The 13,452-nt window shown below is 47.4% G+C and overlaps 1 protein-coding gene across 11 annotated transcripts in view; it reads right to left on the minus strand.

The window, feature by feature from the left end:
- Nucleotides 1–13,452, minus strand: part of MCPH1 (microcephalin 1) — a 194,589-nt gene that overhangs the window by 163,383 nt on the left and 17,754 nt on the right. For all 11 annotated transcript variants that reach the window (XM_025049003.1, XM_025049005.1, XM_015591822.2 and 8 more), the window contains exons 4-8: nucleotides 11,661–11,748; nucleotides 9,420–9,534; nucleotides 8,780–8,923; nucleotides 5,476–5,565; nucleotides 3,901–4,965 (exon numbers count right to left, since the gene is read on the minus strand). In XM_025049003.1, coding sequence (XP_024904771.1) covers nucleotides 3,901–4,965; nucleotides 5,476–5,565; nucleotides 8,780–8,923; nucleotides 9,420–9,534; nucleotides 11,661–11,748 — 1,502 coding nt within the window. The remainder of the gene's footprint in view (nucleotides 1–3,900; nucleotides 4,966–5,475; nucleotides 5,566–8,779; nucleotides 8,924–9,419; nucleotides 9,535–11,660; nucleotides 11,749–13,452) is intronic.

A 13,452-nucleotide genomic window follows, 5' to 3' on the forward strand; every position in this document is an offset into this window, starting at 1 on the left:
AAGCCTGCCCAGCCTTCGCCGCCTCTAACGACTGGTGAGCATTACCTACAAAAGAACCTGACGGTTGGATGTGGCCAGACCGTTTAGATAAAGCACGTGTCTGCAGACATGTTAAACTCCCTCGTCCGTGGCAAAGAACATCCCCGTTCAAACCAGTGGACACACGTGAAGGTGTGGGGTGGAACAGCTTTCCTTCTGCTTTGGCCAGTGGCCACACGGCACCGGTGGCATCACTTCAGCCACCTGTGCTAGTGAGAGACAAGTAGGGGGGCCAAGCTGCATGCTGACTCAGGGTGACGCACTCGCTTCCTCCCCTGGGCCACTGAAGCCAACTGCAGTGGAGGTCTGAGCAGCCACGGCTGGCACTGCCGAGGAGTGGACAGCCACGTCGACAAACAAGTAACAATGAGCAGCTCTATACTCCTCCTGTCCGGAGGTGTCAACAGTTACAAGTGAGCTCCCAGGCAAAACTGACGGGGACGTATTTCCTGGGCTCAAGCTACAGTTCCAGCGACATTTCTCAGACCTCAATGTAACTGCACGACCAAGGAGCTTCCATCCCACCTTCGCTGGGCACTCAATCTGCAGGGGGCATGTTAAGGACACGTGTCAGAGAAGAATCCACTAGGCCTCCACAGACGCCTTCTAAGCCCTGAATGCGCTCGATGAAAACCATCTGCTAACGGGTGAATGTTAGTACTGGGCAGTACCTAACTGCGAGAAAAGACATGTTCAAAGTGAAACGCATAAATCCTTCTGACGTGCCAGCCTTAATAAACACTTGCAATCGATTTTGATAAAAAGAACCTTCCATTTGAACCCAGATTTAGTGAAGTTATGTCACCCTCACAAAACAGAATTCTTCTTAGACTTATATTACAAAAAGTTGTACTCAATTTTGAGTTTTGCTAATAAAATTTTTGTGAAAATGGTTTTTTCCCTCATTAAGTACTTATATTATCTTGATTTTGCCTCCTGGCCCACAAGGCCTAAAATATTTACTGATTCACTATAGAAAATTTCACAGACTCCTGAAATAGACTATTAAAAATTGAAGTATTCTAATGCTCTATTGATATGAAAATATGGAAATGTGACATATTTTTTAAAAGCAAATTTTAAGACGAGATATCATCCTGCATATGCAATAACATCCCCTTAAAACGTCTACTTGCACTTTGTACACACACACACGTCTGGAAGGACACACACTGAACTGTTACAGTGACTTTCTGGCAGACACTCTAACCAGTATGTTCTCCACAAAGCAACCAGGTTTACACTTAAAGCATAAATCAGACAGGGTTTCTCCCATTTAAAACCCCCAATGGCTTCTCTGATCACACTTGAAAACAAAACGAAACCGCTCTGAGTCTCGTCGGGACTGGAGGCCGTGAGGGTCTGGTTTCTGGCTGCTTTGAGCGGTTTCCTGCCAGGCGTCCTTCAGCCCAGCGAGTCGGTGCTGCGTTGGCCTCTGTCATTCCTGCCGGCATCTCTACCTCAGGACACTTGTACCTGCTGTTTCCTCGGGCTGAGCCGTGATTCCAGCAGGCTCAAGGCTGCCGCCCGCCTCTGCACACCTGGCCCGCGGGCTAACGTCGCCTTCCCCAGCTGCGTCTCTGTGGTTTTGTCACACACACGGCTCGCTACCTGACACCGTGCTAACATTCCTTTGCTGTGTCCTCCTCACTCGAACATACTCCGTGGCGGGCTGGGGTGGGGGCTTGCTGTCCCCTCTGCCATCTCTCTGGAAACCAGGAGAGAGCCTGGGCACAACAGGTGGTTGTGAAATGAACTAACAAAATAAGGAAAGGAGGTAAGTGAGCAGAGTGGGGCGGTAAAATTTTGCTTTTTAGCAATTTTTGTTACATAAGCACATATTTGTGTATTCTTTATGGAGAATAAAAGTTTAAAAAGAAAAAATTATCGGTTAATATGATTTCGAAATTATTTTAAAACAGTGGAACCCCCCTTTGCTCCTGTTCTGTTGATGTCTGTGACCGGATCTCTCTGCACCCCGTGCGTGCAGGTTCCTGCACGTCGCTATCGTAGACACTGACAGGCACCAAGTAAAAGCGAACTGGAAACAGACATTGAGAAAAAGACTTTTATTTCAACACAAAAGGTCTGGAGAGGCACAGCCTGACGTCCAGTGTTCACTGCCCCGCATCCCAGCATTTACAGAACGTCTACCGTCGCGGCAGGCCACGTGCCTCGGTGTGGGGATCCCCAGGGGGAGGTGGGCTGACAAGGGACAGTGAAAGCAGCAGGGGGCTCGATTTTATCATCACAAAACAAAGGGGCTCGACAGAGAGCAGACGGTGACTGTCTCCGCTGTCCTAAAATGCAATGCTCTTCTGTCTCTGTGGAAAGACGTCAAAGGTGACCCCGGAAGATGCCCTGATGTTTCCACTGGAGTCAAATTCAGTTATACCAGGGCCCGTCCGCCCTGAAGCTCCTACAAGGCTCGGCGCTGGCCCCTCCCCCTCAGGGGACGTGGGCACTGGGAGAGTCCTGGACGGGCCGCACACCTGCTCCAAGGATAATTGCACTGCTGGTTCACAGTGTGCACCGCATGGTCTGAAACCAGCGTTTTTCAACTTATTTCATATTTGCGCATCATTAAATGTTAAGAGTACACAAGATAAAAAGGGAGATTTTAAGCTTTGAGAACAGGAAATTCTTAACTACCAAAACATCTACACATCTACTGTTTCAAATGAACTTTAGAGTTGTCACTTTAAAATATTTTGAAAACACGAACTAAGCAGAATGGAATATAAAATGAAGTTTCCTGTCAAACTTTATGTATTTTCAGAAAGCTAAGATACAAAAATTAGGTTAAAACATACAAAATTCATTCTTTTTGTTAAATGGTTTGGGGGCATTTATATCTAAGGAAAAGGTAAGTAATACATCTATGATTAATTTTAACCCCGATAACTTTTCTTCCGGAAAAGGGCAGTTAAAACCACTCAAAGAGTAGAGAAATAATGAAGAATAAACTTGATCTTATTGAAAGTTAGCCCAATCTTTACCCATTTAGATAAAGATAGTCAAAGTTCAAGATTTCTGTACTTTGATCGCTGAAACCTATTTGTGCTTAAAATCAGAAAGTGCAAAACATTTTCTATTTTTGCTTCTTTTATAATTACATAATTCATTAATAATGACTACAATTTAATTACGGATTAGAAAAATTCTATTTAAATAATATACTTAAAGCAAAATAAATAAATCGAACAAGGCCAGTTATAATGAACTACTTACCTACGGAAAAATGTTAACTATTTCTTTAAAGCTAACACTACTCACAGTTTCTTCAAAATAAATATTGATAACATATTTCCACGTTTACTCTTTCATACTTTCCCTTTTCTTTAAAAATTCAATGGCTTATATCACCTTAATCTCCCTCGTGAAACCCACAGCCTCACTGTTAGGAACTGCAGTTTTTAGAAGTCCTGCTGGCACAGCAGTCACGCTGTGAGAAGCTGCCCTGACACACGGACGCGTTCGGCCGGCAGATCGTTCACGCTGCCTGTCACGTTTTCTTTTCGCCTGAAGAAAGTACAGAAACTTTCTTGGAGAAACGCAGATCTGACCAATGAGGCTATAAATTCCTCTGGGTGGTAATAAGCCAGGTGTCCCTAAAGAATTTATCATTGAGTATTAGGCACACGATCTTTAAAATTTTAAAAAGGGGAAAAAAAATGTTTTAATTATGGAAAAGCGATGAACGTAAGAGACGCCTGCGCTAGTGCACGTCGCTGCAGCAGACCCCTGCAGGGGACTCAGAGACTCAGACTGTCACGGCGCTCTGAGTGCCCCCGCCTCCTATGGAGTGCGACACAGGACAGCCACCTATGCAACTTAGCTTATGATCACTGCGACATTCACCTGCAGAGGGGCTCGACACGCTCCAAGCGGCATCTTCCCTCTGCACGGCCTCCAGGCCGACCGGCTCCTCCGTGTCTCCACGGCTCCCTCCTGCGGGCGGGTCGTCAGCCCGGCCCCCTGGGGCTCCGCGGGCTCTCCACGCCGGCTCGGTGGCCCCGGGAGGGGAGCTGCGCCCGGCAGGGCCCACGCCTTCTCCATCCTGACACCCGGGGGCCTCTGCAGGCGCCACGCGCCCTGCGGCCGAGCCCGCCACGTCACCTCTCCATCTCTGAAAAGCAGAGTTGGCCTTGGCAGTCCAATTGGTCACGTCACCTGCCCTGGGGTCTCCGCCAATGCAGGACAGGTCGCACATCGCCAAGACGCCTGCTCTCCTTCTCTTAGAGAGATGGGCTCTGCGGCCGGGCGGAGCAGGGCCCGGGGACGGCGGGCGCCCCGGACGGGTCTCTGCGCCCCTCTCCTCCAGGTTATCGGGCGAAAAATAGTCGTCATACGAGGACTCGTAGGAGGACGCCCCGCCGCCAGGCGTGTGCAGGGCGGGTGCGGCCGCGCTGCCCCCCGACGCCTGCAGCCACAGGTCCCGCGCGGGGCGCCTGCTGCTCTTCCTCTTGCCCGGTCTCTCCTGCCCAGGTGGGTCTAAGAGCTCTGGCGCTCTTTTCCTCTTTGCTGAGGAGCTCCTGGGCCGTGACTGTCCCGCACGGTGGCCTCTGGCTGCAGGGAACACAGGACACGAGCTGTCCTTCTTCTCATCGGACGTTTCCTCAGACACTCCCCGTGACAGCTTCTGGCCAGAAGGGACGGTGGTGACGGCGCCACTCACAGGACCTCGCTGCCCATGTACCTCTCCCTTCGAAGGGTCACTCACAGACTCCGGCGCAGGCAGGGGACAGAGGTGCCCGGGAGAGGGCCACGGGCAGGCGCCACTGGCTCTAGGCACAGGCCAGGAACCACGTGCATCACTTGTGACTGTGGGGGCAAATCCTCCCAGTCCCCTCTCCTGACTCCCACATCCCGAGTTCCCACAAAGGTCATCAAAGGATAAATGCCGGCCGCCAGCAAGAGACTCATCTGGAAAATATTAATGAAGAATAAATTTTTAAAAACGGTTTCAATTTTAAAAGTAGTTTTCAGTTGACTACTGAATGAGGCAATGCCTTTTAAGCACTGTTATTAGTAAAGAAGAGCTACTCCCGTTTTGTCGATGACATCTGAGTATGGCACGGGCCCCGTTCGTTACGCAGGCCGTGAGGCAGATCTTCCTTAGCGCTCCTGCTCTGTACTGCGGGGTAAACCACGCGGGCTAGTTCGCTTAGATCACGAGAATTAAAAAAAAACAATCACAACTGACTCTGTGCCAAGAAAGCAAATGCATCGGAGAAAAATCACAGGAACCAAAAAGGAGGTTTAACACGTATAATTTCTCATGTCTTAATTTTATTATAATACCTTTTTTTTATTCAATACCTAATTTCAGGGTGAAATCATTAATCCTAGTTTTTAACTAACTCATTGTCAAAATGCCAAAGAAGAAATCATAATATTCTCAATGCTTAAATACAGCACAAAAATTAATTTTACCTGAACGTAAAGTATCATGTGAAATGTTCAAAGATGCTTCGCAGGAAGAGTTAACTGGGTCATCATAAGACTTTTCAATCATTTGGGAAGCTGAAAACAAAACATTTCATCAGATGCTACACTGATACGTTTTAGATTAAGCCAATGGAAAGCCCACTCCCTTTACTCTTATATATCATACATGTGTACACGCGCGCCTTATACTTCATATTCCAGACCTACCACCAAACAGTAAGCACAAAAGCTCTTACTGAAACCTATTACAAATGAGAATTGCAAAAAATTATCTACATAAATCAGGGTATAAAAAAGGAGTAAATCACAGGATAATTAAAGTTAGAAAGGATTGTGAAAAGCCATCTTGCATGGAACCAGCAGAAGCTCAACAAAGATAAACAAACACTGTCTGTTAGTTGATAGTCAAGGCTTTTCCCCAAAGACAATGCCACCAGAGTCACTCTGTAAGCAGAGCAGTGGCCTCAACCAGGGGTGATCTGGGGTCCCAGCAGACATTGCCCAACGTCACGTGTCAGGGACTGGGGTGGGGATGTGAGCTATGTTGCTGTCTGGCATCTAGTGCGTAGAGGCCAGAGATGCTGCAAAACATCTGCCAGTCGCAGGACAGCGCGCCAGCAAGGAACTTCCCAGCACGAAATGTCACCAGTGCCGACGTCGAGAAAGCCAGTTTTCACAGGGGGTCAGAGGTTTCACAAAAAAGGTCCAAAGCGTCATCTTCAAAGGCTGTGCACACAACAGACCAGAAACAAGAGTTGTCTCGTATCCAAAGATGTTTTTCAAAGAGAATCAAAAAGATGTTTTCCTGAGAAAACTTAAGTCAAGAATTAGAAAATAAGAATAAACCAAAATGAGGAAGACAAGACAGAATATAAAATTTTCTGCTGTTGAATTTTAAACTGTGCTGGATGCAGTTAAGTGGCGCAATTAACACTGCAAAGCAATAAAGTCACAGGCAAACGCAGGCACATCCATAACTCCATACTGAAGCCTGGGAACGATATTCTTCTGGAGCTCTGCTAGTGGGGTGCCTCCTACCGGAACCCTCGCGTTATTAGGGCGACGCGCCCCAAGAGGGCCGTCTGGTCTCGCCTGCCGCCTCCTGTAGCCACTTGTACTCTGCTCCCTTCTTCCTTGGCTGGAACTTCGGCAGTCCCCCTCAGCCACGTCATCGTGGACGCCTGTGCTCATCACGCGAACCAAACGAGATGGACAAACGCAAACACGGCCGGCTGCATTACGCGTCCTGGCCCACCAACGTCGTTTTCGCCCTTGGAGCTCTGTGGCCACGAGCCCTGAGCTCACGTTGCATCTGGCTCATGACCGGGAACAGCCAGGGGACTGAGCCCTGACCAGTGGCCCTCGGCAGCGGCCTGGACCGACCCTGGGTCGGGCTGTTCCCAGGCAGCTGGCTCATTTCCACACTGAAGCCAAGCACCAAGGTGGGCAGAGCAGAGAGGTGGGGCCGACAGTGTGGACAACGCCACGGGCCGGCCATCCTGCTGCCCACCTCTGACCCGTCCTGATGGAGAAAGGCACTGTGTCTGATTGAAGCCACTGGTTCTGTGTTTATGTTCTACACAGCCAAACTAACCTCAACTGATAGAGATGCCACAGCGTATCACACACAAATATGAATTCGAGATAGATAAAATCTAACCTTAAAAAAACAAACCGTAAAAGTACTGGACGAAAACGCAGAACAGTTTTGAAACCCTGTGGCGGAGGAGTTCTGAGCAAGCATCACAGGAATTCCAAGTGCCGGAGGAAAGATGCACAGATCTGTCTACACTAAGTGTAACACTTGTGTTTCGCAGAAGGCGCTGCATGTTAAGTGCCAAACAGCAGATTCTGTGTACAATGTTCAACAGTATGCTCACTGAGTACCTGCTACATAAGCGCCCTGGGCTGCACGCTAGTAAGCTGGGGGAAATGTGCGCAACATGCAACGAGTGCCAGTGTGAAAAAAGCACAAAAAGCTCTTATAAATCTCAAAGGAAAAAATATAAGATGGATTTGGACACAGACTCGGAACAGGCAGAGGTAACACATGAAGCCCAGGCCTGAATGCCACCGTCAGGGCCAGTCCCGGTCAAGAATGCGGGAAGGTGCTCAAGCTCACGAGCAAACTCATGAGCGACCTGAGAAGCAAACGACACAAAGAATGCCGTCTTTCACCTCAGACCGAAAAGATGTCGAGACTAACGCAGTCCGGTTTTCCAGGCGTGGAGACACCGGCACTTTCATAAACGACCGGCAAAGGGTAAAACGGCACAAACGCTTTTTAAAGGGCAATCTGATAGTAGCTATCAAAAATTAAAAATTCTGCCTCTACAAATTAATATTATTGAAATACATGAAATACACAGGAACGTAAAGATTTATGTAGAAGCACGTCCACTAGTGTATTACAGTAAAATGTGGGGGGGCGAGGGGGGAGCTGTAAGTCCACAGATAGAAAACGGTTAAATAAAAAAACAAGAAAAACCATACCATGTAGTTTAAAGAGTGAAAACTGCAGCATTATTTCTAATAAAGGAAAATTAGAAAAATATGCACCAACAGATGGATTCCACATCAGAACTACAGACTACTTTGCGGCATCTTAAAAAAAAAAGGAAAAGGAAAATAAAAAAGGCTTAGGTCCACACCTACTGACCTGAAAAAAAACCCTCCAAGACACTTTAAAGAAAAATATTTGAATAGTATGCCATGATCCAATTTAGGTAATAAAAAATTATACCTCTACACAGAAAGATGCAGATGCCTGTATCTTTTTCAGGTATGCATAGGTATTTGATGCACTAGAAACATCTGGAAAAACACATTAACTTAAAATGTGGATCATCTAGGGGCAGAGAAACCCAGATGGACTGTCACCATGAACCATACACTGGGTAGATAATTCAAGAAAAAGTATTATGTAAATTAAAAATTTTGAAAATAGAAGAACTGATGCATTAGGTACCTAAGCTAAAGCAAATTCTTTCAAAAGAGGGGGCCTGATCATTTAATTTTTAATTTAAAAATCCCAAAGGTATTAAAAATTACAAAGTAACTACAGTGAATGGTCTTAGCTCAACCTGGGGAACACTATGCACGCAATAAGTGCTTAAAGATACTAATGCAGCTTAAGTTTCTGAAAGAAAATAGTAGCAAAGTCTACCCTGAAACAGGTTAAAAACTCTTAGAATCAGGACAGATAAACTAAAACATCTAGGTAAGAGGAAAAGGAACCTTCCCACGGATCACTTGCAGAATGTTCATCTCATGAAGTGCAAGCGCTTACAGGTAGGGGAGAGATTTTCCCTTTTCTGCTTCATCTCCTGCAATCTCTTTTCCATTGCGCTGTGATGGCCGCTGTACATTTTAATTGTGGGACTGTACATCAGTGAACCGTCGGAATCAAATAAGAGAGCAGGTCTGTCATCATCTGAAAATAAACAAAAATCCGATTTTAAGCTCAAAAAAATGCCTTCCTACTTCAACAACGTGATCCCTCTTAAGGACCCCTCCAGCCCCCCAGTTCTCTTCCCTTCCAACATCGCCACCTGCTACTGGCAACGTGCTATCGGCATCAGCACCACCGCCACCTCCACCATCAACACCTCGCCACCACAGCTGCTGGCCAACACTGGCTAAGCGATGGCCCTGTGCCAGGCCTGTGCCAAGCACAACACGTGCATTACCCACTCGACCTCTCCCAAACCCAACGCGGCAGGCGTCCACGCCCCATTTAAAGACGAGGAAGCAGACGCAGAAGTACCATGCTCACCAAGGACCACGTGACCAGTGAGAAGGTAAAGTCCTAGGCCAGAACCACTGCGGCCCCCTCAGCTACGTCGCCCTGGACGCCACTGGTCATCAGGCAAACCAAACCAGATGCATGAACACAATGCAAAGGATCGTGCTATTAACTCTTTGCTTACCGAGAGTTGTTTTCTGCCTCTGTAGCTCGTTAGCCATTTTCTCAAATTTCTTTTGAAGTCTCTTATCATTTTCTGGTGTTTTAGGAATAAAATCTTTGGGCTGCATACACTTATGCTGTGCAAAAAAAGAACATAAACACAATGCGGTACTGCGATTGTGCAAGATGGGTACTAACCTGCTGGGTACACTTTAGCTATCTTCTATAACATTAATAATAAAACCTCCTTAAAAAGGTATTTTTTGCACTATGTGAATTGATAATATTTACTTCTTTTTATGCAATTGTAAAAATTATGGACAGAATTTTCAGACTGAATAAAGGGTCAACAGTACAAGTAGCTGTGTTTTCTGGGCATGTTCCGTATCCCAGCATTCTTAATTTCCATGGAAGTTCTTAAATAAAATTAGTCTCTCTTTTCTCATTTTTACTACTCTCACATTATCTGCCCAACCCATGAAAATCATGACATGGTAATAAAACACAAAAGCAATTACTTTATAACTACCAAAAGAAAAAAAAAACACACATTATTATTTAATCTTGCCTTACTGTCTTTAAGTCACAGTAACTGCATTCAGCCAGTAAAAACCAAAAACTTTAGCTATACACACAAAGTGAGGAAACGTCAAACACGAAGCCCCAGGCTAACGCCCTCAAGAAAGCCGGGTGACCTTCCTCCTCTGACCATCAGGGGAACGCGATGGTCCCGAGGCGCCTTCCGCTCACAGCGCCCCCACTCTCTCCTGCTGCAGCACTGCTTGGCGCCGCCACCCCACAAACACAGAAACGCAGTGTCACCGCCTTCACCCACCTGCACACCTGAGTGCACTCCCAGAGCCTAGAGAGATGTCTGCGTCAAGGCCTCTCTCGGGATTTGGGCTGACGCTGTCAGCCCACGTGTGTCTACCTGGGCAGCAGCCCAAACACCTCTGCCCCCATCTTAAGGGAATCAACGCTTATACCAGGTAGCTCTCGGGTTAGTATCTGGCTCCTTCAGTGAGCCGCTCATCTCATGAGTTCATAAAACCTTGTGTGTCAGGCACAGGTCTCAAAACAAAGACCCGAGCAATCACAGAGCGCAGACTGTTAGGGGACGATAGGAATAAACGTGAAGAATGAGGGAATTACACTGCACGATGGGACGGTTAGTTCCGGGAGACAGGGAACCGCCCGCATGCCTGCACCGCACACAGTGTGCTGATTAAACCAACGGTACTGCTTTACGGCCGCAGGTCTGTGGAGCTGGGGACTTAGAACACCCAAAGCATGACACACATGCACTGATCATGAGATCCGTAAGGAACCAAGTTAAACTGAAAACTGCTTATTTTGTGAAGAGGGAAATTGAGACATGTTTGCTTCATATTTTACAATGTGTTTGCTAAATGTCTTACAATGAAAATACATATGCTTATATTTTTGATGTTTTTAAAAGAAACATTTTATTTTTAAAATGACAAACACAGCTACTGCTTAGCATGTCAGAGGAGAGTAAACAGACTGCTGAGCGCTCGACGTCACCCAGAAGTGGAGACCATCTGGACGGGGTTCAGCCGCCACAGCACCGGCTTGTCTGAGACCAAATGTCGTCAGGTAGCTGATTTCCAGTGGCAGAAAACCTGGCGACACCCACAGGGAGCTATAGTTCCGGCATCTAATGGCCCTGGAGAGAGTCTCTGAGTCTTCTGAGGAGTCTCATGTGGAAGTGTGAGTTGGATGTTTCACAGTAAACTACTTTACTCTCCGATAATGAAACCACAATTAAGTCTCTGAATAAAAACCTAAAAATGCTGTAGCCCAAATGTGAATTAGACTACTCGAATGAAAGCAGTGTCCTTTTATGCACTGCAGATTTTTTGTAATAAGTGACTTTCCACACTTGGATATCTGTGCTGCAGATTTCAAGACTTTGCAGCTGAAGCGAACACAGGCACTGTCCCGCAGACCGACAAAGTGCATTCGGCAGTAATTACACGTGCACCTGAACGTCTGCTAGTCTCGGCAACTTTTAGTTTTCTCTTGGCCAACTATAGCCTCTTTCGTGTCTTGCAAATTACATCGAAGCATTCATAGGGTTAAAATAATCTCTAAGCAAAAAATGCTGTGTGAAAAGAACAATACCATCAATAGCAATACTAAAGACAACTGTTAACTATATTGCTAAGTTTTAGTTCCTAGGAATGAAAAAAAGAATGAATGACTTCACACCCGCCACTGAATACGCTGCAGTGGCACGTACCTTTTTCTTGCTCAGGTATGGCAAGCATGCAGGAGTGTTAGCTGCAGGAAACAGGGCCTCGTCGACGTGCACTCCAGCCGTCCTGCACCTGCGTTAAGAGGATCCGATGAGCATTTGTTTCTGTCACATTCACAAAGCATTAATCTGCCCATTTGTCCATTAGCAATTTAAGAAATCCATGCACAGGCCATTTTAACAAACATGTCTTTCAAAATAAGTATGCACGATACCAAATACCAAAGTCAACATAAATTCAACATTCCAAAATCTTGTCTATATGGTGTTTTTTTTCAGAGTAGAAGTGAGAGGCAAAAGAAGTACACTTCTCTGCAACAATTTTAGATTTGTAGCACACTTCAGAATGGTACTCATAAAGGTATAAGCGCACATACCATTAAACACATAACTTAAGGGTAAACCAGCTATATATAAAATGAGTAATTTACAGCTAGAAGTGTCCTAAGGAAATTGAGGCCAGAAAGCTTATCTTTCCTCCAAAACTAGGTTCTCCTTTTTGTATGTTTCTACCAAGATGCCAGCATCGCCCCCAGAGAGCCAGGTCTGCACCCCAGCTACCCCCCGCAGTGCCTCCTCCCTCCATGCCCAGCCTGTCACCACCCCCGTCACTGCCCTCTCGTCTCGGAGACCCCCGGACCAGGACCTGCTGCTAAACATTCAGTCGCTCAAATCTAAACGACGACGATGAGTTTCTAAGCGATCTCCTTCTCTCTAGTCTCTCTTCTAATTCATTCACGCGTATTGCTGAAATAGAAATGTTAAAACATCGTACTCATCCCTCCCCAACGGAGATCGAAGCCCTACCACCCTCCCATGTTCCCAGAATCTCACTCATGTCTTTCTGAAATACAGCCGCTAACCACATCTGTTTTTCATAAGACTGTCACCGATCAACACCCAGTATGAAAACGATAGCTGAAAATCTAACTAAAATACAGTAAAAACAGAATGGGGCAGATACGTCAAACTCACACAGAGCGCTCTAAAGCAGAGGCGGAGCAGAAAGGAGCTGTGAGGAACGGCGGGCACGGCACGGTGGGCACGGCACGGCGTACACGGGGTGGCACAGGACTTGCCGTTTTAGAAGAAGCTGGACGGTCACACACCTGCCCGACAGCAGGCTCATGGCCAGGCAGGGAAAGGGATCCCAGGCGGGGCCCAGGACCCTCGGAGGGACCGTGCGGTCGGAGCCACAGTATCGTAACGGGAAGACACCATCTGCTTTCCATTCTCATCCGCCCGAGCACGCCGCAGCGTCACAGGGAAAGGGCGTGGGCTGTCCCGCACTGACCGCAGCGATGGGACTGCGACCGCCTCCTCCACCCAGACGTGATGCGGCACTGTCCACAGGGCTGGGGCACGGAGACCCCCCGAGTATCCGTCCGCGACTAAACAGACAAAGACGTTTTGGCATACATACAGTGGAGTATCATTCGGCCATAAAAACCCGGAACGCTGCCGTCTGCGAGCGTAGGGGTGGGCCCGAGGGCGTCACGCTAAGTGGCGGAAGCCAGGCAGAGAAAGGTGAACGCGCAGCCGCCGCCCTGGGTCGCAGTTATCACGGGGCCAGTCCCTTTGTCCAGCATCTCCATGCCCATGTCACCCAGCGCCATAGCACTGACCACAACTGCCGCGGAGTCGCAGGCCTTGGGCCCATGTCCTCCTTAGTGGACTCGACAGCAGCCCCAAGCGCAAGGGCAGTGATGCTGGCCACTCGGGCACGCCACAGAGAAGCCGAAAGCGCGCTCTGTAGGTGAAAAGGCCCAAGTTCTCG

This window comes from Pteropus alecto, unplaced genomic scaffold, assembly GCF_000325575.1.
Source record: "Pteropus alecto unplaced genomic scaffold, ASM32557v1 scaffold35, whole genome shotgun sequence".
NCBI classification, from domain to species: Eukaryota; Metazoa; Chordata; class Mammalia; order Chiroptera; family Pteropodidae; genus Pteropus; species Pteropus alecto.